Genomic DNA, 26,750 nt, shown 5'->3' with positions numbered 1-26,750 from the left:
AAACTCTGTTTGTGGAGCAACATTGGTTTTAGGGACTGGCTGTTTAAGAACAAACGCAAAGGAGGTAGTGAACGTTGGATGCTGCAGGGCCTCATAAATCATCTTTGCATCTCCATATGAGATAGGTTTCGTGGTTTTTATGTCCTGTATATTCCTTTTTTCAAAAAAGATACAGCAGCCCCTACTCCAGACATAATGATACCCAGAGCAGTTGACACATTTCACAGGAGATGAACAACCACATTTGCCACAAGTGGCTTCTCCCTTGGATCCAACAGTAGTGTGCCCAAAGTGCTGGCACTTAAATCCGTGCCTAGGGTGCGGAAAATAAGGCCACACACTGGCACAAAGGAAACCTGTCTTGACATGCTGTGGAAGCTTCTTGCTGTTGAATGTAAGTATGAGAGAGTCCAATTTCACTAGATCGCCATCCATCCTTCTCATTATATTTTGCACATCAACAATGCTTTCTTTGGCCAACTCATTTTTCAGTTCTCCTCTGCGAATGTCAACGAGATCCCTGAAAGTCACAAAACCTTTGCTGCAGTTCAAGGTGTCTATTGCATACTTCCCAAGACATCTAGCATTTTGGAGGTCAACTGCTTGCTGGGAATTAGAAGTTTCCACTAACAATGCTCCATTTTGCAAGTGCTTGACTGACTTTAAAGAGCCACAGATTCCCTCTGAGGCTTTTTGGATACAGATGGACAAAACCTTTTCAAATCTACCCTCTTCCGCTTGACTGTGAAAAACACACTCTGGACAGCAGCATGTGGTTTGTTATTATAAATACCACCACTCTGAATAAATCCAGAATAAGGAGCACTGGCTACACAAGTTCTCTTGTTTGATTGTGTGTTGGTACTTACCAGTGGCCCACTCTTTCCACTGAGAGGAGGAAGAGAAAACTTCAAAAGATTCATCCTGGTCCCATGAGTAGCTAGGGAGATAAAAGTCACCTAGACAGAGACCCTTATGCCTAGGTAAGCCTTATACAACTGAGATGCGGCAGGTTTCCCAGAGGTTGCCTGCGAACGACTGTTCCATGTCAACAGCTGGAAGCATTTCATCGGCGCTCAGCACGTTAAGATTTAGCGTTTTTTTTTGAGGTTTTTACCATCCTCGCAATCAAGCCAAGATCCCCAATCTTCATGGCACACAACGTTCCAGCATTGCACTGCACAATGGTCACTGAAGCGTGTCCAGAGCTTATGGTGATAGGGCATACCAGTCTCCAGCTCAGAAACCCCAGGACACCAAGCTCATACTCAGGAAACAAATGCTGAGCCTGTGAGGGGTGATGTGGTTGTTACTGAAGGTTTCTCAAAGCAAATCTTTCACCTGCCAACTGACATGTAATGTCATTCCGTACTGCATGAAAATAGTGGTGTGGATAAAGTTGCGTTCTTGCAAAGCTGAAATCTCATGTCGCACAAGGAGGTCCTTATAATGTGCAAATGTCACTGTACACCTAACAGGCCGACAACGTGTGATCTCCTTGGGAGAGGGGGGAAAAAAAGAAAAAATTATTGAGAATGAAAACCTTGTGAAACACCACACAGGCACATAAGCTGAGTGCAATGGATGTTTCTGCAGAGCATGTGGTAGAGTAGAACACCATATGCAACAGTCCTATACATTCACGCCACCAAGTAGAGTAAAATATGCCTCATCCATCCAAAGAATATTCCTGGCTACATGTCATCCATTACCATGCATGCCAAGAAACAAAGGGCAAAGTCATAGTGTTGTGGTCTGTTTTGGGGCTTCATTTGGTGCACATTCAGAATCTTGAAGAGATACCAGTGAAAAATGTGCCATACAATCTTTTGAACTGTTGACCTGGGGAGAGAGAATGGCCATAACACAGCTTAGCACTGGCTGCAGAACTTTACGCATGAGATGCAACTTCATCAACTACCCATTTATTGACATGGGGCCTCTCCACAGTGGTTACTGTTGGCTATATTCCCGCAATGCAGTGCTACTTTTGCTGCTGTTCTGATAATACAACTTTACCAGCAGCTTTCTTCTCAATAGCCTTTGGGTTTCACACGCAAAACTTAAACCTTCTTAACATTGTACAGCAACAGTCACTTCACAAAAGAAATCAACATGTGTCGCCAAGTGACAAATGGCATACTAACATCAAAACAGGGAACATTTCACATTCTGACTGCTTACAGTGCACAATGCATATTTTCACCTGTTGGCAGAAAGTGGAACTATTATTTTCCCAACTTACCCCACAAGCACAACAACTAGTGAACATATCAATGACGTTTCAGCCTCCTGCGATGTATACAGCCTGCACTGCAGCTCTCTGAACACTATCAGTTTAATTATAACATCCTGGTACTTTTGCACCTTCTGATGTCCGTCAATGCATAGTATGTATAAAGTGCCTCATTGAAAGGTAAGTAGAGACTTGCAGCTGGATGTGTTGGCAGAGGGCTGCAAATAAACAGAGTGGGAGATGAGAATGGAGAGGAGGTGATGGGGACAGAAGGGATGGAAAGTGTTGGGTGGAGCATGTGGGGCAGTATGCTACCATAGGTTGAGGTCGGTATAATTACGGGAGTGGAGAACGTGTTGTAAGGATAACTCCATCTGCACAGTTCAGTAAAGCTGGAGGTGGGGGGAAGTATCCAAATGGCTCAGGTAGTGAAGGAGCTATTGAAATCGAGTGTGTGATGTTCGGCTGCATGTTGTGCCACAGGGTGGTCTACTTTGCTCTTGACCATAGTTTGGCAGTGGCCTTTCATCCTGGTGGACAGCTGACTGGTAGTCACACCAATATAAAAAGCTGTGCAATGATTGTAGCAGAGCTCTGAAATGACATGGTTGCTTTCACAGGTGGCCCAGCTCCTGATGGGATAGGATAAACCTGAGGTAAGACTGGAAAAGGAAGTGCTGGGTGGATGGATTGGGCAGATTTTGCACCTGGATCAAATGCAGGGATATGATCCTTGTAACAGCGGGCTGGGATCGGGAGTGGCATAGGGATGGACTAGGATGTTTTGGAATTTGGGTGGGCGATGGAACACAACTATAGGAGGGGGGGGAGGGGGGAGGGAATATCTCAGGTAAGATGTCCCTCATTTTCAAGGTATGATGATAGGTAACCAAAGCCCTGGCGAAGGATGTGGTTCAGTTGTTCCAGTCCGGGACGGTACTGGGTGATGAATGTGCACTCCTTTATGGCTAGGTCTTGAGGATGGTGAGAGGTTTGGGGGTGTGAGGGGAAATAGCACAGGAGACATGTTTGCGGACTAGGTCTGGGGGATGGTGCCTGTCTATGGAGGCCTTCATGAGACCCTCAGCATACTGAGCAAGTGAGTTTTTGTCACTGCAGATTTGCTATCCCCAAGTGGACAGGCTGTTTGGGAGGACTTTTTGGCATGAAAAGGATGACAGCTGTCAAAATGCAAGTACTGTCGATGGTTGATGGGTTTGATGTGGACAGAGGTGTTGATAGAGGCATCGGAAATGAGGAGGTCAACATGTAGGAAGATGGCATGCTGGGTTGAGAACGACCATGTGACATGGATGGGAGAGAAGGTGTTGAGGTTGTGAGGCAATGAAGATAGGGTGTTTTGGCCTTGAGTCCAGATCATGAAGATATCATCAATGAACCTGAACCAGACTAGGGGTTTAATGTTTTGGGAGGCTAGGAAGGTCTCATGTAGATGGCCCATGAACCGGTTGGCATAGCAGGGTGCCATGCTGGAGCTCACAGCTGTGCCATGGATTTGTTTGTGTATCTTCCCTTAAAAGGTGAAGTAGTTGTGGATTAGGATGAAGTTAGTGAGATGTATGAGGAATGAGGTAGTGGGTTTGTAGTCTGAAGGGCACTGAGAAAGGAGAAAGGTAGTGTTCAATGGTGATAAGGCCATGGGCATGAGGATGTTGGTGTCTAGGGAAGTGGCGTCAACAGTGACCAGTAGGGATCCAAGAGGTAAAGGGGTGGGGATGGTGGAGAGTCTGTGAAGGAAGTGGTTGGTGTCTTTTGGGGAGGCTAGATTACAGGCAATTGGTTGAAGGTGTTGGTCAATGAGGGCTGAAATTCTTTCAGTGGTGGCACAATAACCAGCCACAATGGGGCAGCCAGGATTGTTGAGTTTTTGGATTTTTGGGAGCATGTAAAAGATGGGTGTGTGGGGCATCATAGGGATAAGGAAGGGAATGGATTCAGGAGATATGTTCTGGGAAGGACCTGAGGCTTTAAGCAGGGATTGGAGGTTGTGTTGGACTACTGGGATGAGATCACTCTGGCAGAGTTTATAAGCGGAGTCATAACAGGTGCAGGCCTTCTGCTAGGTAGTCACTGCGATTTATAACAATGGTACCTGGGTAGCAGCATTTGATGCATAGAGCATCATCACACAATGGAGCTATATATATGTTCCCAATTAGTGAGATACAAACATCTACCCAAAAAGGCCATATAGAGACAACAACATAAATCTTTCTCACTTGTGTAGTGGTGCTGACCCGCACAAGCCGTAGCTGCCATAGCCATATTAATTGCAGTAACCAGCTGGCACAGTATTTCGCCATTGTGGCTGATAGGTATGTTGGTAACACTCGGTGAGTAACCAGTATTGTTGCCTAAATACAGCATGCTCCTGCAGCAATGTGACAAGGAGCCATGTGATACCAGGGGATCTGCCTGTCAACACACCTGACCCTGGCCAGCCAGACAGCAGAAGGAATCAAAATGGTGGCCACTGTGGAATGACTACTGCAGTGTGACCCAAGACGCTTTGTCATTCCACTGTTGTCCACTTGTGCAGTCATCACTATCCACCATTCTACAGAACCACCCACTGTACAAACCAACATCAGCTCCAGTGAGCAGAGGGTCGAACGAGGTCCATTCTAGCCTATGACCCATTTAGTATCTACTAAATTGCCAGGTGCAGCCATGCAGACGTTGAGGCCGGGATTTACTCCTCAGGAGATATCGCCAAACAGCCGGCAACATCACAGAGCCGCAGCTATGCTGCAAGGCAGGACTGTGTGGCCACCACTAACTCAGCATCAGCTGCATCGAGTGCCTACCTAGCAGCATCCATTGCTCTGAGCTACACTGAACCGTTTGCAAGTGATGGGTGGGATCCTGACAACACACTGCCCGCTGGGGACTGCAGGTTTGACACCCCCTCACTTGTTATGCATCAGCATTATGTGAGCACTGGATCTTCGATGTATTCTAAACTTATGAAATAAATCAACTAGTTCCAAACAGAATGTGCCCATACCGTATTTACTCGAATCTAAGCCGCACTCAAATCTAAGCTGCACCTGAAAAATGAGACTCGAAATCAAGGAAAAAAAAAAATTTCCCGAATCTAAGCCACACCTGAAATTTGAGACTCGAAATTCAAGGGGAGAGAAAAGTTTTAGACCACACCTCCAAATCGAAATGAAGTTGGTCCATTGTAATATGAGACACAATTTAAGTCAAATGAATGACGATACAGCTACAGTAGTTTGGTTTGAGTCGTTAAGCTTAGCAGTTAAGCTTTACCAGGTAGGCATTGCTATGCGTCAGGCGCTCCGTCCGTATTTATACGGCTACCTTCCCTTTTTCACGTGCTTCGTCTGGTTTGAAGTGATTGCTTAATTTTCTTTGATCTGATAAGTGCCGTTCTCCTTGGTATAGGTTTTTACGTCACTCAAAGCTGAAAATGCATTATTGTACTGTGTCATGCATTGTTTGTCGCATTCTGATAATGAGTGTTTGCGGCCTGTTGCCGCTCGCGGCCTGTCACCGCTCGCGGCATGACTCGCTTTTGTGCGCAGTACCGCCGCTTACAATTAAAAGAAAAGAGAGGAATCATCTCATTAGCAAAACAATGGCAAGAGACTGCTATTTGTTGTTACTTACACTGCTGCTTTCTTTGATAATGATAAGCAAGAACCAAATAACAGACTGCGTATGATAGAAGATGTTCTAAACGAGATTTTATCGAATATTTTTCTCCGTTTGAAAATCTTTGCAGACGCCTCTTTAGTACATTACATTCTGCACAGAAATTAGAGTCATCTTAGATTTAAAAATCTAGTCAGTTGCCGTGCTTCATTTCTGACTGTATCACTATTCAGCATAAGAATAATACGAATATAAACATGACATGGTATGTATATTCTTCCGCGTTTGCTGTTGTCTCACTCTTAGTTTCGTAGTTTATTAGGCAGACAGGATTTAAATGAGATAGCAGCAAACACGAAAGAATACATGGCAAAATGTTTACATTCGTATTATTCTTATGGTGAAGAGAATACTGCATGTGATTCACAATTGATAAAAGTTCCTATTAGGAACCATCTCTTGTCACAGGTAGGAAAAAATTCAGAATGTAGAGTTAGCCATATTGACGGACAAATATCCCAAACAGTCTTACCAGTCGGATTTTCGTAGTACATTGAAAGGCTGCTACATTCGAAGATGAACAATACGGAATTTGTATTTACTTCGTTGGGTAATGTAGGAAAATGCAGTGGTCGAAACTCAGGGTGGAGAAAAAAACTCGTCTTCCACCTTTTTTTTTAATTTATTTACTGACACAGAGGTTATGGTGCAAGTATTTATCTTTGTGCCTGCAAAATATGCCTGTGTAGCGCTACATATATTCGACAGCAGACATTAGTCGTGGCGGCACCTACCAACATTTTTCAGAACTTCTGCTAACTTTGCACTCAATTCTAAGCCGCAGGCGGTTTTTTGGATTACAAAAACCGGAAAAAAAGTGCGGTAAGATTCGAGTAAATAAGGTACTTGCACTTGTTACCACTACAGAACCTGCACGCTTGGGGTGAAGTAGTCTAATCGGCTGCCCCGACAAATCTACTCTCGACCTCCCCACACACCCATGGGGTCAACCCCACCAGTGTTGTCAACACTGTCGCACTCTGAGATACCCCCATACTTACATAGGTTTTCATCCTTTCAGAATATAGTGGCCTTTTCACTTTTTGTATCAAGAAGATGTCTGTCTTTTGTGGGGTGGTTTGTCTCAACATCATTCTGATTTCAGAATCCTTGTGAAAGATACTTTTTATTTGCTATTTCTAATTAATGTAAGCCTTTGGTGACTTATTTTAGAGGTGATGTTTTGAGTTTCAGTGGATCAGAAGTTTGTTGTTTAGTACTGCATGATTCATCTGAAATGTATGTCCCTAAGAAATGCCTTTTCATGAACACAGCTTCATCCCGGTCTGCAAGTGGTCCCAATGTCATTTCCTCAAGATTTATCAACGTTTTAATTTCAATTTTACTGTTTTCCTTTGTCATCGTTATTTTGTCCCACGACTGAACTCAGTAACTTCCAATTTGTTGTGCAGTCATAAGACAGATGAATGCCCAGTAGTCTCTGCATCTAAAGTTGTGGAACAGACATTTTTGCTGCTTTTTGTCACCTGATAAAACATCTCAGCTTACCAATCTGAGATACTAGAACCACATTTTTCCTTGGTCTTTGAAACTCTCAGCTTTCAAGATTGCGCCTAGTTTCATCAATACTGGATGCAAAAGTTACAAAATTGATAATAAGAATGCACTTCAAAAATCAAATAAATAAGATAATATATTGTTCATATCTCGTGCAACGGGCACAGTTTGAAGGTCATCCTGCATAATTGTCCAAAAGCTCAACAGCAAGAATTGGCTGTTCCAACAGCCATGTTCCCAAGAGTGTGAGCTGGTGTTAGCTAAGGGCTAAAAACTATAATCGTGTGCATTAAATATACTATTTTTGCAATGATATCAAAAAGTAAGTCAAATCATCACATTTGACTTAAGAAAAAATGGAATGGTTGAGAAAGAGAAATTGAACAATGGACAATCCAGACTGGAATATCAAAAATTATGAAAAGGATAGATTGCTGACATGTTGAGTTGCAGACAGGCACAACAAGCACACTCTTACACACTAAGCTTTTGCCCATTTCCTTCTTCAGGAAAGAAAGGAAAATACACATTCACACAAGCAGGCCACTTCATGAACACACGACCGATATCTGCAGTCGCTTTGGTCGGACTGCAAGTGTTGCATTGAACAGCTAAAATGGCTGGAGATAGCAAAGCTACCTGCTTGTGTCAATGTGTGTGTTCTTTCCTTTCTCTCCTGAAGAAGAATTTGGCCAGAAGCTTAGTGTGTCAGTATTTTTGTTGTGTCTGTCTGCAACTCAATGTGCCATCTTTACAGTGAATAGCAGTCTACCCTTTTCATAACTGCTGAAATACAAACTGAGTACATGAACTATTAATGAGTATCTTGATGCATGAAGTAAACAATTAAGTCACGAATTACCAATGCTTTGTTCCACACACAACAATTTTATCTATCTATTATGTGTTTAAACAAACACATTTAATAAGCTCATTAAAATTCTCATTTAAATTACAAAATTGTTGTAAAACTGAGTCTTACTTTCCATTTGATTCCATATCACCCTGCTGGAAGTATGCGGCAAATCTATGCAGATACTGGTCATATGGCAAGAGTACATGAGTTTCTGCCTTGTAAAAATTTATGTACCAAATCCCAAGAAGAGCAAGAATTACAGGTGCCTGTGACAAAGAAGCAAAGTCTAATTAATATTAACCTGACTTGACAATGTAAATGAACTACAATACAAGTTTGAAATAAGAGATTAGGGAGAATGTGGATGACAATTGTGTATGGCAACCATACTAAAATTCATGAAAGTTACACAAATCCAAGAATTTTTTTTTCAACATCTCTATTTCATGAACAAGTAAAGCTTTTGTCAATGGCTGAAAATGTTACCCACACCTATTATATTTCTATTACCATAGTTCCATATATTATTCTGTTTCTTGGTTAGGGAGTGTGTTGTTATTCCCAATAGTACATCTTCCCAATATGAAGGCACTTAAAGTAACATTATTGAAATCTGGAACATAGGGTTGCATATATAACAACATTAAAAGTGAGTTATTCAGAAAACTTTCAAAACTGCTCTTCTTTCCAGGTGTTTGCCTTAAGATGAGTAAAGTATAACAACCAACTTACATTTTCCTCAAGTGGAGTGTTGCAAAAATGGTTGTCCATGAAGTGAGCTCCCTTCAGCAGCTGTTCAAAATTGTCAAATCCAATCGACAGAGCAATCGACAGTCCAATAGCAGACCACAGTGAGTACCTTCCACCAACCCAATCCCAAAAACCAAACATATTGTTTTGGTCAATTCCAAACTCCACCACCTTTGCAGTGTTCGTTGATAAAGCTACAAAATGCTTTGCAACAGCACTTTTCTGGAAACAATCAATGGGAGGCAGCTTTGATTTTAATACCCTTTTGACATGAAATGATCAGTATAAATTCAACTATAGTAAAATAATATAGTAATAATAATAAAATATTATTATTATTATTATTATTATTATTATTATTATTAACAAACAGTAAGATAATCAAATCAAATTCTTACGTCTTTTGCTTTTGCCAGGAACCATTCTCGAGCAGATGTTGCGTTTGTTATTGTTTCCTGAGTAGTAAAGGTTTTTGATGCAATAATAAACAATGTTGTCTCTGGATTCACTTTTTTCAAAGTTTCTGCTAAATGTGTACCATCAATGTTAGAAACAAAGTGTACTTGAGGACCAATTGCATAATGCTTCAGAGCTTCTGTGACCATTAGTGGTCCCTGGAGAAAAAAAAAAAAAAAAAACACCTCTCATAAATACATGTAACATCACAAAACAAGTTTAACAAATTACAGTAAATTTCACTAAGACACATTTCTTGTCCCTCCCAGAATTTTTCTTCATAAGCGGAAAAGCTTTCCAAAATTTAGTGGACACACTTTGGACTGACACAGCACAAAGCTAAAGTAGATTTTATTGCACTCACATGCTGTGACAGCCTTTGTGTGCTTATTTTGTACCAATCATCCATGTAGTTCAGTTTCAGCATCTGCTGCTGCAATGGCCAGTCACACATGTGATTCTATACTGAAAACCTCAACCCTGTTCTGTTGTCTGCAACACTTATTTCAAAGCATTTCTTTTCTTTTCTCTGTGACACATATGTCTACTGTATGTACCATCCGCCTGTGTAGGACAGTATGAACTGCTATTAAAAATGACCAATCTTGCAAAGTGACTTCTGTATTGACCCCCTCTCCCCTATCTCCGTTGCCCACAAGCACTTATTTCAAACCAGGATTCTGTTTCTGTTGTACATTATCTTTCTATTTGCGGTACTTTAATATTCAATCTTTTACATTCTCCTGTACTTGTGTACAACACAACATATTAGAAACTCTTATAAAACCAAATTCATGATTGCAATCTACTTGTACTTCTTCAAACATTGTACATTGTTCTACACAGCCCTATCCACTTTATTAATGCCCAAATCACCCAGCTTTACCATCTTTTTCACCATAGCTTGGCTTCCTCTTATTTTCAGAATGCTCTGGTATGAGGAATATTCTTCCCTCACTCCTGAAAGAAGTACCCTGTTACTTGTCCAATCTACCGAGTGTCCTTATTCAATGACACTCTCGCTCTAATCCCTGCAACCTAATGGAGAGGCAATCCCTGTCTCACACATCTCTCTCTTGCCATCTCAAACTATTCAGTCAGAAGCATTTCTTTTCAGGTCACAGAGAGAGCAATATATGTAAATGACCACATCATCAACCACTAATCCTGCAAACTAGTGCAGAGGATCCTACAGGTATGACTAGTAACCAACTATCTGAATAGCCATCATGGAAATCAACCACAGTACATCTTTTATCCCACAAACCTCTACTATAGTCTGGTCAAAATTACTTTACAATTGATAACTATGACAGCGGGTAGTCCAAGCTGGAGGCATGGACTGCATCCCATCAATCCCACGAGGCCTGTAGCCACAGCAATTGCCTGAAGTTGCCAAACCTTTACTCCATACTGCAACACTTGCCACTTGTACTGTGTCAGAGTTCTGGACAGTTTGTATACTTTGTGAACGTTGTGTCCTGTGATTTTGTCTGTTGTCTTTTTACTGATGCAAGAGGTAATATTTTATTTGTTGTTACTGTTATTTTTTATGTGGTACTGAACAATATCAAAAGTTACGAGTGGAAAAGTTCTGTGTTCTTCTCTTGACCAGGGGACTGCCATACGAGGTCAGCTGAGAGAAATGATTTGCACATTTGTGACTACTTAGACTGAATCACTTAATGGTGGCTCACTGTTCTCCATTAACAATGTGATCAGTACAACTGCTATGGCTCTGTACACAAATAAAAACACTATTGTGAAGATTGGCAAGGAAATGTTTGAGAAATAAAATGAAGCTGAAAAAACATCTAAGATAGACAGTCTCAGGGGGAGGGGGAGGGGGGGGGGCGACATTGTACGTACAAGCAGATTACAATATACGTAGATGCATTTGTTTAGGATGCTATTTGTTGTCACGGCTATGATTATTACCGTAGAAAGGAAACTCTGACATTCAACTTGTTATTGGTCACCCTTAAACAATCAGGTCTTTTTCAACACAGTTTTGCATGACCTAGGATTTCACTATGGACATTTCTATGACCATTTTCTGTTGACGGAGAGGGATAATGTAGCTGCATGGCAATGCCAATTTTTAAGACACAGCCTCCGTATGAATATCGGATGAAATAGTGTGGCTTAATGAAACATGGGGCATTTCTGGTCACGTTATGAAGCAGAGCTGGACAGATGACACAACTAATGGAACAATGGCAATGCCTTCAGGTGAGGGATATAGATTTATTCTTTGTCATGCAGCCATCGTGGAAGATCTTCTCTTGAATGGTCTCTGGCTTGTTAAATCAAATGAGACAGGAGATTATCGTGAAGAAACAAACCACATTACATTTACAAAGTTGTTTCTAGAATCACTCATTAAAAATCTGGGAAAATTGTCACCAACTGAGCAAGATAATGCTTCTGCACATTCAGTAGTTGTTGTCAAGGCACTTCCCACGGCAAAGTGAAAGCAGGAAATGACTGTGGTTGGCTTCAGAGTTGTAATGTCAAAGTATGTGATAATCTTAGAAAGGTGGAGTTTATGGAACTGACATATCTCCATTCACAGTTCTCCAAATACAAAATCTACAAGCTGGCAAAAAGGTATGGGCACGCAATTAATAAGTTACCATCTTACCACTGCTACTGTGGCCTTGTAGATTTAACATATGCGCAATTAAAAGTTTTGTTGCCAGGAATAAACTTACCCTTTCTGCAGTCTAAGCACTCACAAAAGAAACTGACAGTAATGCCACCTCTGAAGACTGGAAGAAGGCTAACATCATGTAGATCATTATGGAGAAAGCATGGCAGAGTGAAGCTGTTTTGGAACATTCAATGGAGGAGATGACTATTTCATTAAATAGCAATAGTGACAGTTACAGTGATACTTCAAGCATCTGTCATAGCAATGAAAGTGATGCTGGTAGAGTTTTTCCATTATCACCACAAAAATTAAGTATAGGCAGATTCGCATGCATGAAGTGTGCAGTTTGCAATGGTAAGGAGCTACACAACAACTAACTGCAAAGGAAGATCATCTCAGGAAGTCATTCTACATAACACTATAAATGTCAGTGTTTACAATATAATTGCTGAAAAACTGAAATAATATTTTTTGTACCACTTTTGTCCTTTCTCCCTGTCCTGGTTTGCCTATTTAAGATGCGTTTTCTCACCGCAATAAACATGCATAAATCTTATATTTCGCTGTGTTAGAAATAAGGAGGAGGATCAGAAAAATTAATAAAAGGATAATTCTAAATCTAGCGATCTGTTTCTCATAACAAAACCATACAGGCGACCACTTAGTACTTGACACGCATGCGGAACACTGTGCGTCACAGTAACCTGAAATTACCTCATGTTACGAAACTGACAGAGTTCTGGCATGAAGTACATGAAAAATTGATGTTATCTTAAGATTTCATTTACTTACTGTGTTCATCTAACTTGAAAAACAAAAAAGTTTCCCTCATGTCGAGAATTCTCTAATTTCATAACAAAATGCATTTCTGTAAACTGTCTGTATATCATCACAATTTTGTGTGGCCGCAAACAAAACTAACATGAAAACATAATGCAGCTCTTCCACAACACACTGATGCAAGTTCCATGTTTATTAAGTGAGTAGTTTGCGAGTTTGGGTGTAAGCTAATCCCATGTGGGGTGTGGCAACTCTGCTCCATACCTCCATGTGCTCCTGCCACACTGTCAGTCCCAAAGTAATTTTGAACACACAACAATACCTGATTTTAGCCACCACATTTCCAGTCCTTTGCCATCTCCAACTTTTCCTCTTATCATGTTTTTACTCCTATTCCTCTTCTCACATGCCCCCCTCCCATACACACACACATACTAGTAGTACTGAAGCTCCTCAACACGCATTATCTAAACCGCTCAAGAATGGCATACATGACAAACTAGGTTCAAGTTAGACATCATATTTTTTACAATTGCCTAGAAAAAAAATGCAGTTTCATTAATATAGCACACCTAAAGCACTAACCACAGTGAAAATATTAAAATTGTAGCAGTAGGAACTAATTGACATTAATCAAAACAAACAATGATGTGACATTATTTGTACATTTCACTACTACACGGGGAAAGGAGACACACAAACACACATCTTTATATTTTAATATCAGAAATTACTAACCTCTGTTACGAGTGATGTTCACAGTGGCGTTTATTTACACATATCTCATAATGGGTAAGAAAATTTCAATTAAGACACAAGAGCTCTCCTTTAAATAAATCTTAAAAAGCTTTGTTCTGAGTTTTCTTCACAAATTGTCTATCAAACAGAAATTATTCTCATATGATTATGATATCAAAGCCATGTCTGATCTAAAAAAATATTACATTCAGATGAATAGCACCATCAGGGGTCCACTTGCACAGCACTCACATAGATAAAACAGTGTAAGATAAACTGCTAAAACTACATGAGGACAGCCTTTACATTTAATTGGGATTTTCTCAAAAATGTGTCAGAAGTGTGAGCACAGAAAAATTCGCACAGACCAAAATACATTTCCCACAACGACATACAAAAATGCAGCTATACAGTCAAAATGCAAATAAAAGGACACAAAACTGTGGCAAAACTGCCTTCCAACTCTGACAGAGTGCTCTGGAATGCTAGGCATCTACTAATAAAACAAGCTACATTTTACAACCAACAACAAACAAAACTTCATAATCACTAGATTTGGGACTCACTATATAGCAACAGAGCTTTGGGCTGCACAAATGATACATGAATGTTTTACCGATGTTCGTGAAAGTGTGATCATTCATTGATAAAACTATGAACTGTTGTCTGCTGGCTGCAATACAGTGTAATTTGAGGAGCAGAAAATTAAAGTACATTTTATTTTATTTTTCTGCATCCATATCCTTTAACAAACTACACAATATTTTGATTTTAGAGTAGGAGCAAAATTTCACAAGTTCAGGAGAAATTTCTCTTTCACCATTGTGTTTTGATTATGGTACAATGTTCGTAGCTGAGCTAGATAACTCAATGAATAAATTATGATGGTAGACAGTGAAAATATTCAAGCATACCATATTCAATTTAAATTCCACACCATGGTCATTATCTTGCAAAATTTCTTTACTTCTGAAATATTTTCGCGAATTTAATTTGCTTGTGAGCAATCAGATTTAAATAATTTTAAATGGTGACTTGGTGAGATGATAGGTAGAAAATGGAAACGAGCTTTGATATAGCTAGTGTAGTTCCCACAATTAATGGTTTGGCATTCATAGGATAGAGGTGTCCTGCATGCAATACTTGCCATATATACTGATAGAAACAAAGAGAAAATCATGGGCCTGGAAATATTTCACAGAAGTCTCACAAAATAAAGTCCAATGTTTTATTTGTTTCCAGTATATTAACTTCAAAAGCTGAAATACACTCCTGGAAATTGAAATAAGAACACCGTGAATTCATTGTCCCAGGAAGGGGAAACTTTATTGACACATTCCTGGGGTCAGATACATCACATGATCACACTGACAGAACCACAGGCACATAGACACAGGCAACAGAGCATGCACAATGTCGGCACTAGTACAGTGTATATCCACCTTTCGCAGCAATGCAGGCTGCTATTCTCCCATGGAGACGATCGTAGAGATGCTGGATGTAGTCCTGTGGAATGGCTTGCCATGCCATTTCCACCTGGCGCCTCAGTTGGACCAGCGTTGGTGCTGAACGTGCAGACCGCGTGAGACGACGCTTCATCCAGTCCCAAACATGCTCAATGGGGGACAGATCCGGAGATCTTGCTGGCCAGGGTAGTTGACTTACACCTTCTAGAGCACGTTGGGTGGCACGGGATACATACGGACGTGCATTGTCCTGTTGGAACAGCAAGTTCCCTTGCCGGTCTAGGAATGGTAGAACGATGGGTTCGATGACGGTTTGGATGTACCGTGCACTATTCAGTGTCCCCTCGACGATCACCAGTGGTGTACGGCCAGTGTAGGAGATCGCTCCCCACACCATGATGCCGGGTGTTGGCCCTGTGTGCCTCGGTCGTATGCAGTCCTGATTGTGGCGCTCACCTGCACGGCGCCAAACACGCATACGACCATCATTGGCACCAAGACAGAAGCGACTCTCATCGCTGAAGACGACACGTCTCCATTCGTCCCTCCGTTCACACCTGTCGCGACACCACTGGAGGCGGGCTGCACGATGTTGGGGCGTGAGCGGAAGACGGCCTAACGGTGTGCGGGACCGTAGCCCAGCTTCATGGAGACAGTTGCGAATGGTCCTCACCGATACCCCAGGAGCAACAGTGTCCCTAATTTGCTGGGAAGTGGCGGTGCGGTCCCCTACGGCACTGCGTAGGATCCTACGGTCTTTGCGTGCATCCGTGCGTCGCTGCGGTCCGGTCCCAGGTCGACGGGCACGTGCACCTTCCGCCGACCACTGGCGACAACATCGATGTACTGTGAAGACCTCACGCCCCACGTGTTGAGCAATTCGGCGGTACGTCCACCCGGCCTCCCGCATGCCCACTATACGCCCTCGCTCAAAGTCCGTCAACTGCACGTACGGTTCACGTCCACGCTGTCGCGGCATGCTACCAGTGTTAAAGACTGCGATGGAGCTCCGTATGCCACGGCAAACTGGCTGACACTGACGGCGGCGGTGCACAAATGCTGCGCAGCTAGCGCCATTCGACGGCCAACACCGCAGTTCCTGGTGTGTCCGCTGTGCCGTGCGTGTGATCATTGTTTGTACAGCCCTCTCGCAGTGTCCGGAGCAAGTATGGTGGGTCTGACACACCGGTGTCAATGTGTTCTTTTTTCCATTTCCAGGAGTGTATAAGGTGTACAATTCACAATTTGAAAAGACGTCAAATACTTCAAGCAATCGGACATCAGCTGATAGCTTTTCTTTCCTGGTATGATGGTAATGGCTGCATTTTACTCATTTTTTGGGGGGATAAAGACACTTTTATACGTACATTAAGGATAAAGCTGTAAGTACTGGGGTATGTATTCAATCTATTGTTTTGTAGCAAACTTAGCCAACTTCTCTCCTACTTCTCTACCTGTTCTTCATTTTCTCCAACCACAAAAAGCATTGGGGCACCTAGTTATTTTGGTTTAGGAGCTTGATAACAGGAAATTCAGTATACTAAAAAGAATGTATATTACAGATTGTAGATGCTATAGCATTCATTTTACACATGACATACACAAAGAACAAACTGTAATGCTGTATAAAATCAAATGACTTTCAGCAGTTGTCCATTTAGGCATGAACAAATATCTGGGCACCTAAGGCTTCTTTTTAATTCTTGTGATCAAATTCTTGTTCCAACATCAACTGAAAGTATCAGGAAACTTAAAAGTGTTGTGGCTTGAAGGCAATCAATTTGATTTTGAAGGTGGTGTGGAGATGAATAATTGCAACAGTTCCAATGTATATGAAAAGCTGAAAATTCAAAATATTGACAAATTTACAAAAACAGGCAAAGCAAATTTAAAACAGATTATTTGTTGTCAGATTAATTGCCACTCTAAACAGACATCTTGTTTCTTATGCTTAAGTGCTTTTTGGGAGCATTTGTTAATTGACAATACCAGTACTGATGTCACCAGTAACAATATTTGGCCCCATGGTTCTGGAAGTGAGTTCATCAGATCATCTTTAGTTCCAGGTTCAAAAATACTCCAAAAATTATTTCACAGAATTAAACGAGAAGAATGGGAAGTCATCAGATGTTGTACAGGAACCACATGATATCTGAAGAAGTATGCCGAATACTACTGCCCCATCAGAAGATAAAACTGTTTTCTCCTACATCTATACTCAGCAAGGAACCTTCCAGTAGTTTTTCATTTTGTGCAAACAACAACTGTTTTAAATCACAAAATCTATAGCAGCAATGTGCAGCTTGATTGCCAATCTAGAGGGAAGTCCTTACACTAACAGTACATTGATTTGCACACCCTGCCAAGAGACTGCAGCACAGTTCAGTTCCAGGTACTTCACAGGATTATCCAAAAATTGGCTATTTTTTCCAATCTTTAAGAAATTTTCATTTTAAAATTTTTCAAGCCATTTCCATTTACAAAATAATGGAGCACAGTAATTTTTCACCACTAATCACTTCACTGTTTTTTCCTTTATAGCTGTGATAGGAGAGGGAGTAAGCATCTCCTTGAAAAATCTCTCCATCCTGAGTTCATTGAAATCCACAAAATATCATAATCTCTCTGTATTAAAAATAATTACAAATGTACTTATAACTACACTTCACCATGCTGACTACATCTCAACAGCTGATTTACAGACCCTATTCAGAAAACCAACATACATTCAAAAAATCAATATATTAACCCTTTCTGCATCTGCGATTCCAAATCGCATCATTAAGTGTTCCTGGCTTTTTTGAGCTTCCCAAAGCTTCAATTATACCGTTTGGCATCACTTCGCATAGTTCCAAGTTTGGCCAACAGATCGCAGTGGCGTTTTCTTTCGTGGCTCACTGTTTGTTTGAAGTGCAGAACAAAGAAGTGTCGTGAGTTGTGCTACTGCATTTGTGAGTAAACAACGATTGTTGTGTTTAGTATTATTCTGCGTATACTGAAATTCCAGGTTATGAAACTTTACCTAGTTCCTCAATGGCAAGGGAAAGAAATATGGTAGGTTTACAATACAGTTATGTATACATTTCTTTGAGTAATTATTACGAATTTCTAATTGCGCCATTTGGAGTCACTGATGCATTAGTATGTATGAGGTAAGCATAAATGAATTTGTATCATAAGAATGAATTGTGTTTGTTCTTATATGATATTTCATAATTTTCATTCTTGCATCATATCTTCTTTATAGGTTAAGCGTAGAAAATATGAAGCTCTACGGGATGATGAAATTCTTCTTCTTCTTCTTCTTCTTCTTCTTCTGCATGGTGTTGACTCTGAAATATCAGATGACGAAATTCTTTCGGATGATGAAAGTGGCTATGATCCATCAGTACAGCAAGTATTGCCTCTACAGACAGAACCCGAGCTGGACAGTTTAGAAGAAGCTCTTAGTGATGATGAAATTCCCCATCTGTATGGCTTGAAACTTTAGGAACAGGAAATGAAATTTCCTGAGCTATACGTGGGTATGCAAGGATCTGCAGGCTATGGATGTTCAGTGTGCTGTGCAGTTTTCTGATCCACCAAGTGAAGAACATTCTCCCCTCCAACATTTTGAAAGTTTTATTGATGAGACTATAGCTGACAATTTAGTTACACAGACAAATCTATACTCTACTCAAGTGTTAGGACAAAGTATAATCACTAGAGTCAATGATGCAAGACAGTTCATTGGCATTCATTTACTAAGTGGTATTGTGAGTGTGCCAAGTTACAAGATGTATTGGACAAATGAGAAAAGGTATAGTGATTACCGTGCAGATGAAACAAACGAAATTATAATTTTGAAATGTTATGACAATAAAGCTGTTCACCTGCTTTCTACTTATTAAGGCAAGGAACCTTTTGAAAATGTGGAACGTTAGAGGGGAGGGGAGGGGAGGGGGGGGGGGGGGGGAACCTGATTGTATATAGATGTTCCACATCCCAACATTGCGCAGGAGTATAATACGAACATGGGAGGAGTGGACCTCCATGATATGTTGGTCCAAATATACAGAACAAACATAAAAAGCAAGAGGTACTACCTGAGAAATATTTTCCATTTCATAGACTTGGATTGTGTGAACGCTTGGCTGCTTTGCAGGCAACATTGCGCTCATAAAAATGAGAAATATACACCAGTGCTGAAGTTTCGAGCAGAAATAGCAAGTGCCTTGCTGAAGAAAGGAATTGTTACACCTGCAAGAAAGACAGGCCATCCAACCACAGACTGTCCAAGGCTACATGCTCCCAAAAGAAAGCCTAAGGCAATTTGCCCAGTCGCTGGTGTGTGCTTTGACCAAATAGGACATTGGCCAGAGCATTTAGAATCAGAATCAAGATACAGCCTTTGTATAAAGGTATATTCAAGAACTAAATGCTCCAAGTGCAATGTTGCATTGTGTTTTAACAAACAAAACAACTGTTTCAGAAATTTTCATTGTAATAAATCAGTAAAAAATCAATTCTGTAGCATGGTTTTATGTTAAAAACAAATGAAAGGTTAAAGAAACATGCTGTTTTATTCCTTAACAAAACAATAAAGAGTTTTAATACTTACTAACAAAATAAATAAGAAATTAGTTTATGAATTTATACTGACTTCTTTACACCTAAGTAATATTTACGGTGAATTTCTGTGACAATGATGCCATTTGGAATCATTATTTTATTTATTTGCCAATAGCTTCAAAAGGACTTTTGCAATAGATATGGCATATGTGCAGCATATACAGTAAATATTCATCATAAAAAAAATTGGGGTAATTTCTTTCTAGATGTGATGCACAAAGGGTTAATAATGAGCTAGCAACTTCAGTTCAGGCCAAATGTGAGCAGAGCAGCAGAATATGTCTATGAATCTTGATTTTCATCTTCTGCAAGTTGTGTAGCATGTAAATATAGTGTGAGAAAATTTATTTTTTATTCCAGTTTCAGAGATGAACAGTAAATGTGTCTTGCACCACATGAATGAAGGAGTTAAAATGATAAATTATGTCCTTCAACCCTACCAGCTCCTCAATATACTGGCCTGGGTACTGAGATTTCTAAAATACGTAACTTGTTTCGTAGAAGGTACTCAGTTATCTTCAAAATAACTCCCATGGAAAGCCACATGGTAACTGTAATGGTGAATCCCCTTGAGCAGAGAAACATTGCAAAGATTAAATTTCTGGGAGCACATATATACTCACAAAATATTCTTAAACGAGGATCAAAAAGTGACAGAGCGCATTTTTTATGACACATCAACTACGTGATGATGTATCACTAACATATTTTTTTTCCCACACTGGGGGAAGTGCTACCCAGTAAAAATGGTCTGTCATTGAGTCACATATTCTTTTATTGACCAACTGATTATGGAAGTCACTTATATTAATTCTGATAAATGTGGTGGTTTACAGCACATAGGAAACATCTCGTTTTATCATTCCAGTGATCACACAGCAATGTCGACAGACAGTGGTGTTACTGAAGGAATCTAAATTGTATTAAATTGTCGTGTTGCAGTAATATTTAATAACAACAGACTGATGTTAACACAGCATCTTCAAGTACTTGTTATTACAGACTTCTGTTAATTAGCTAACTTAAAGGATAATGACAACTGTAAAACTGGATAATCTGAGTTGTATGTATCACCACACCAATCATTACCTGTTTCATCCAAAGATAAGAAACACGACTGAAGTAGCACTCTAAACTAAACGAAAAATTATTAGTCATGGGTGACTAGAATTCGAGATACGATACTGCGTGAAGAGTTTGACAGAGCACTGAAAGACCTGAGTTGAAACAAGGCCCCGGGAGTAGACAACATTCCATTAGAACTACTGACGGCCTTGGGAGAGCCAGTCCTGACAAAACTCTGCCATCTGGTGAGCAAGATGTACGAGACAGGCGAAATACCCTCAGACTTCAAGAAGAATAAAGCAGGTGTTGACAGAAGTGAAAATTACCGAATTATCAGTTTAATAAGCCACAGCTGCAAAATACTAACGCGAATTATTTACAGACAAATGGAAAACCTAGTAGAAGCCGACCTCGGGGAAGATCAGTTTGGATTCCGTAGAAATGTAGGAAATGAGACACTTAAAGTAGTAAAGGAGTTTTGCTATTTGGGGAGCAAAATAACTGATGATGATCAAAGTAGAGAGGATATAAAATGTAGACTGGCAATGGCAATGAAAGCGTTTCTGAAGAAGAGGAATTTGTTAACATTGAGTATAGATTTAAGTGTCTGGAAGTCGTTTCTGAAAGTATTTGTATGGAGTGTAGCCATGTATGGAAGTGAAACATGGGCAATAAAGTTTGGACAAGAAGAGAATAGAAGCTTTCGAAATGTGGTGCTACAGAAGAATGTTGAAGATTACGTGGGTAGATCACGTAACTAATGAGGAGGTATTGAATAGGATTGGGGAGAAGTTTGTGGCACAAAAAGCATTTGACCCACTACCACTTCTACATTTATTGGCAAAAGTTTGATCATATAGGGTATCAAGTGAAATTTGTGACTGAATTGAGGACTTTTTGGTCGGGAGGACACAGCATGTTATCTTGGATGGAGAGTCATCAGATGTATAAGTAACTCCGGGCGTAACCCAGAGAAGTGTGTTGGGACCCTTGCTGTTCATGTCTCATATTACTGAGCTTGCCGACAATATTAATGGCAACATCAGACTTCTTGCACATGATGCAGTTATCTGTAGTGAAGTACTATCTGAAAGACACTGCATAAATATTCAGTCTGACCTTAATAAGGTTTTAAAGTGCTGCAAAGGTGGGTAACTTGCTTTAAATGTTCAGAAATGCAAAATTGTGCAATTCACAAAATGAAAAAGAAAACATAGTATCCTAAGAATGTAATGAGTCCCTGTTGGAATCAGCCAACTCATACAAATATCTGGGTATAACATCCTGTAGGGATGTGAAAAGGAATGATCACATAGGTTCAGTTGTGGGTAAAGCAGGTGGTAGGCTGATTTATTGGTAGAATATTAGATAAGTGCAGTCAGTCTACAAAGAGGATTGCTTATAAATCACTCGTGTGACCCATCCTAGAATATTGCTCAAATGTGTGCGATATGTACCAAATAGGATTAACAGGGGATACTGAATGTATACAGAGAAGTACAGCACAAATGGTCACAGGTTTGTTTAATCAATGGTAGAATGTCACAGAGATACTGAAGGAACTGAACTGGAAGACTCTTCAAGATAGGCATAAACTATCCCGAGAAAGTCTATAAATAAAGTTTCAAGAACTGGCTTCAAATGGTGACTCGTGCAATATACTACTATTCCCTATGTATCGCTCACATAGGGATCGTGAGAATAAGATCAGAATAATTACTGCATGTACAGAGGCATTGAAACAATCATTCTTCCCATGCTTCATACATGAATGGAACAGGAAGAAACCATAATAACTGGTACAATGGTATGTACTCTGAGCCATGCACCTCACTGTGGTTTGCAGAGTATAGATGTGGATGTAAAACAGCACCACCAAGCAGTGTAGTTACAGTAGTTAATGAAGTACACAGATTAGATTGTCCTCGTCTCATGTTTATGTATATCTTGACTCATTCCAAATCCCTGATGATGGGAAACAACAAATGAATAATACACTGTAACAAGACAACAGACTACTGTATGTTATGAGAGTGCAGTCAGGAACTGAAGACCATGGTAAACTATAGCGATGCGAATGCTTTTGTAAAAATTGAAAATGTTTGATAGGAATCACTACTTTGCTGCGAGTAATTTACGAATGGAATCTCTGCTACTCTGAACACTTTTTTACCTTTTCAATTAAAACATATTTCTGTGAAATTTATTTAGAGGTAAACCCCTATATTTTAATAACTGTTTTTAAGAGCAAAGAATAACACCTACAATTATACACAATTTTTGGCTGTAGGTAATGCAAATGTGGTAAAAATATACAATCATTATATGCTGCAGAACTTGTGCGTACTTTTTTATATAAATTTATTACATGTTCCCTTTTCCTTTACTGAACTGCATACTCAATAATGGCCACAGAAAAAAGAATTGCTACACAATTAACAATAATCACATGCACTTACCTTTCACAGTTGATCTGTAAATAGGTATGAAATGGAGTTTTACTGTTTGACGTGCACTATCCAAAAATTACCTCGAGCAATTAAACAGAGAACCGACTCGTGGAGATAACATCTTGGACCTACTGATAATAAACAGACCCATACGTGTCGACTCTGTAAGCGCAGAACAGGAAATCAGTGATCATAAGGCCATTGCAGCATCCCTGAATATGGAAGTAAATAGGAATATAAAAAAAGGGAGGAAGATTTATCTGTTTAGCAAGAGTAATAGAAGGCAGATTTCAGACTACCTAACAGATCAAAACGAAAATTTCTGTTCTGACACTGACAATGTTGAGTGTTTATGGAAAAAGTTCAAGGCAATCATGAAATGCGTTTAGGCAGGTACGTGCTGAGTAAAACTGTGAGGGACAGGAAAAACCCACCGTGGTTCAACAACAAAGTTAGGGAACTACTGCGAAAGCAAAGAGAGCTTCACTGCAAATTTAAATGCAGCCAAAACCTCTCAGACAAACAGAAGCTAAACGATGTCAAAGTTAGCATAAGGAGGGCTATGCGTGAAGCGTTCAGTGAATTCGAAAGTAAAATTCTATGTACCGACTTGACAGAAAATCCTAGGAACTTCTGGTCTTACATTAAATCAGTAAGTGGATCGAAACAGCGTATTCAGACACTCTGGGACGATAATGGCATTGAAACAGAGGATGACATGCGTAAAGCTGAAATACTAAACACCTTTTTCCAAAGCTGTTTCACAGAGGAAGACCGCACTGCAGTTCCTTCTCTAATTCCTCACATGAACGAAAAAATGGCTGACATCGAAATAATTGTCCAAGGAATAGAAAAGCAACTGAAGTCACTCAACAGAGGAAAGTCCACTGGACCTGACGAGATACCAATTCCATTCTACACAGAGTGCGCGAAAGAACTTGCCCCCCTTCTAGCAGCCGTGTACCGCAAGTCTCTAGAGAAACGGAAGGTTCCAAATGATTGGAAAAGAGCACAGGTAGTTCCAGTTTTCAAGAAGGGTCGTCGAGTAGATGTGCAAAACTATAGGCCTATATCTCTGACATTGATCTGTTGTAGGATTTTAGATCATGTTTTTTGCTCACGTATCATGTTGTATCTGGAAACCCAGAATCTACTCTGTAGGAATCAACATGGATTCCGGAAACAGCTATTGTGTGAGACCCAACTCGCTTTATTTGTTCCTGAAACCCAGAAAATATTAGATACAGGCTCCCAGGTAGATGCCATTTTCCTTGACTTCCAGAAGGCGTTCAATACACTTCCGTACTGCCGCCTGATAAAGTAAGAGCCTACGGAATATCACACCAGCTGTGTGGCTGGATTGAAGAGTTTTTAGCAAACAGAACACAGCATGTTGTTCTCCACGGAGAGACGTCTACAGACGTTAAAGTAACCTCTGGCATGCCACAGGGGAGTGTTACGGGACCATTGCTTTTCACAATATATATAAATGACCTAAAAGATAGTGTCGGAATTTCCATGCGGCTTTTTGCGGATGATGCTGTAGTATACAGAGAAGTTGCAGCATTAGAAAATTGTAGCGAAATGCAGGTAGATCTGCAGCGGATAGGCACTTGGTGCAGGGAGTGGCAACTGACCCTTAACATAGACAAATGTAATGTATTGCAAATACATAGATTGGTTGGTTGGTTGTTTGAGGTTAAAGTGACCAAACAGCAAGGTCATCAGTCCCTTGTTTCAAATAGACTCCATTCTGCTAACGGGACATCTCAGAAAAGTCAGAACAATAAAACGGAAAAAGGGGAAACGTAAAAGGGCAGTCACGTTGTCAATAGTAAAAACAAATGAGGGAAGTTGGCAAGAGAATGAACCCAACACTATGCTGAAGCAGCATAGGCAAGACCACCTGTGACTTAAAAGGTACAACTGCTATAACGCAGAAAGTACGTATGGGAATAGGAAAAACTAACCAAGCCTTAAAAAGAAGGGGTAAAAACAGAGTAAAAGGGAAAGAAAAGAGGATTCCGGTCAGGGAGGTGAATCGGGAATCTCTGAACACTGCCTACAGTGGGAGACACCCAAACACTCACCGCCCTGCCCCAACACCAGAGGGAGATTAAAAACTTTAAAACTGAGAATAAAAACCACTCTCCCGAAGGAAACCTAGAACCAGAGAGACCATCCGGGAATCGTCAGCCAACATCAAAGGTAAAGTGTGGGGGAGTCTGTACTTAGCACGCAGAGCCAAAAGAAGGGGGCATTCAACCAAAATGTGGGCCACTGACTGGAAGGCTCCACAACCACATAGCGGGGGTGGCTCATCACGCAAAAGGAAACCATGGGTCAGCCTGGTATGGCCAATGCGGAGACGACACAGTGTGGTCGCTTCCTTGCGGGAGAGGCGAAAGGAAGAACGCCATGGGCCTGGATTCACCTTAATGGCACGAAGTTTATTAGACAGTGGAGTAGCCTCCCAAGAATTGGCCCATGACTGTGCAAAGTGGGATTTGATGTGAAGCCGTAAATCCGCTGCAGGAGGGGTTACAGAAAACGGGGGTAAGTAACTGCTCCCCCAGCCAAACGATCAGCGAGCTCATTACCCGGGATACCCACATGGCCCGGGACCCATAGGAAGTCAATGGAACAAGCAGCACGGTGAAGATCAGCGAGATGGTCATGGATGGCAGAGACCAAGGGATGGCGCGAAAAACACCGGTCAATAGCAAGAAGGCCACTCATTGAGTCCGTACATAACAAAACGCGGTTGTGTTGGGATTGTTTAATAAAGGTAAGGGCCCGGGAAATTGCCATCAATTCCGCAGTAAACACCCCACATGAGGGTGGCAGTAGATGATTTTCCGTTCCAACAAAGGACGTGAAGGCATACCCAACATGATCAGCAGATTTAGAGCCATCAGTGTAAAAAACAACAGCATCCCGAAACTCCCTTAAAATTTGGCGGAAAAAGGAACGAAACACCACCGGGGGGATGGAATCTTTCGGACCGCGGCGGAGATCCATCCGAATTCGAGGCCGAGGAACTAACCAAGGAGGGGTGGAGGGGAGGGAGCGAGGAAGACAGGACAAAGAAGGAAGCCGAAAATCACGGTTAAGAGACGCAAGGCGCAGCCCAACCGGTAAACCCGCCCGAGGGCGGGAGTCAGGCGGGCGACGTCCATGGTCTGGGAATAGGATAGAATAGGAAGGATGAGCGGGAGAAGAACGGATAGTAAGGGCATAAGACACCAGAAGCTGGGACCGCCGAACAGAAAGGGGGGGGGGGGGGATCCCAGTTTCAACTAGGAGACTATCAACAGGCCTAGTAGGGAAGGCACCGGTGGCCAAACGGATACCACGATGGTGTACCGGATCCAGCACGTGCAGCGTGGAAGGAGCAGCTGAACCATAAGCTTGACAACCATAGTCCAAACGTGACAGAACTAGAGCACGATAAAGACGGAGGAGGAGG

General features: G+C 41.0%; 1 protein-coding gene across 1 annotated transcript in view; it reads right to left on the bottom strand.

Moving 5' to 3' along the window:
- LOC124803077 (glucose-6-phosphate isomerase) overlaps window positions 1–26,750 on the bottom strand; it is an 84,670-nt gene that overhangs the window by 22,263 nt on the left and 35,657 nt on the right. The window contains exons 5-7 of the mRNA XM_047264206.1: window positions 9,461–9,676; window positions 9,045–9,284; window positions 8,439–8,578 (exon numbers count right to left, since the gene is read on the bottom strand). Of these exons, the coding sequence (XP_047120162.1) occupies window positions 8,439–8,578; window positions 9,045–9,284; window positions 9,461–9,676 (596 nt within the window). The remainder of the gene's footprint in view (window positions 1–8,438; window positions 8,579–9,044; window positions 9,285–9,460; window positions 9,677–26,750) is intronic.

Source organism: Schistocerca piceifrons, chromosome 6 (assembly GCF_021461385.2).
Source record: "Schistocerca piceifrons isolate TAMUIC-IGC-003096 chromosome 6, iqSchPice1.1, whole genome shotgun sequence".
NCBI classification, from domain to species: Eukaryota; Metazoa; Arthropoda; class Insecta; order Orthoptera; family Acrididae; genus Schistocerca; species Schistocerca piceifrons.
This window is presented reverse-complemented; position numbering and strand designations above follow the sequence as displayed.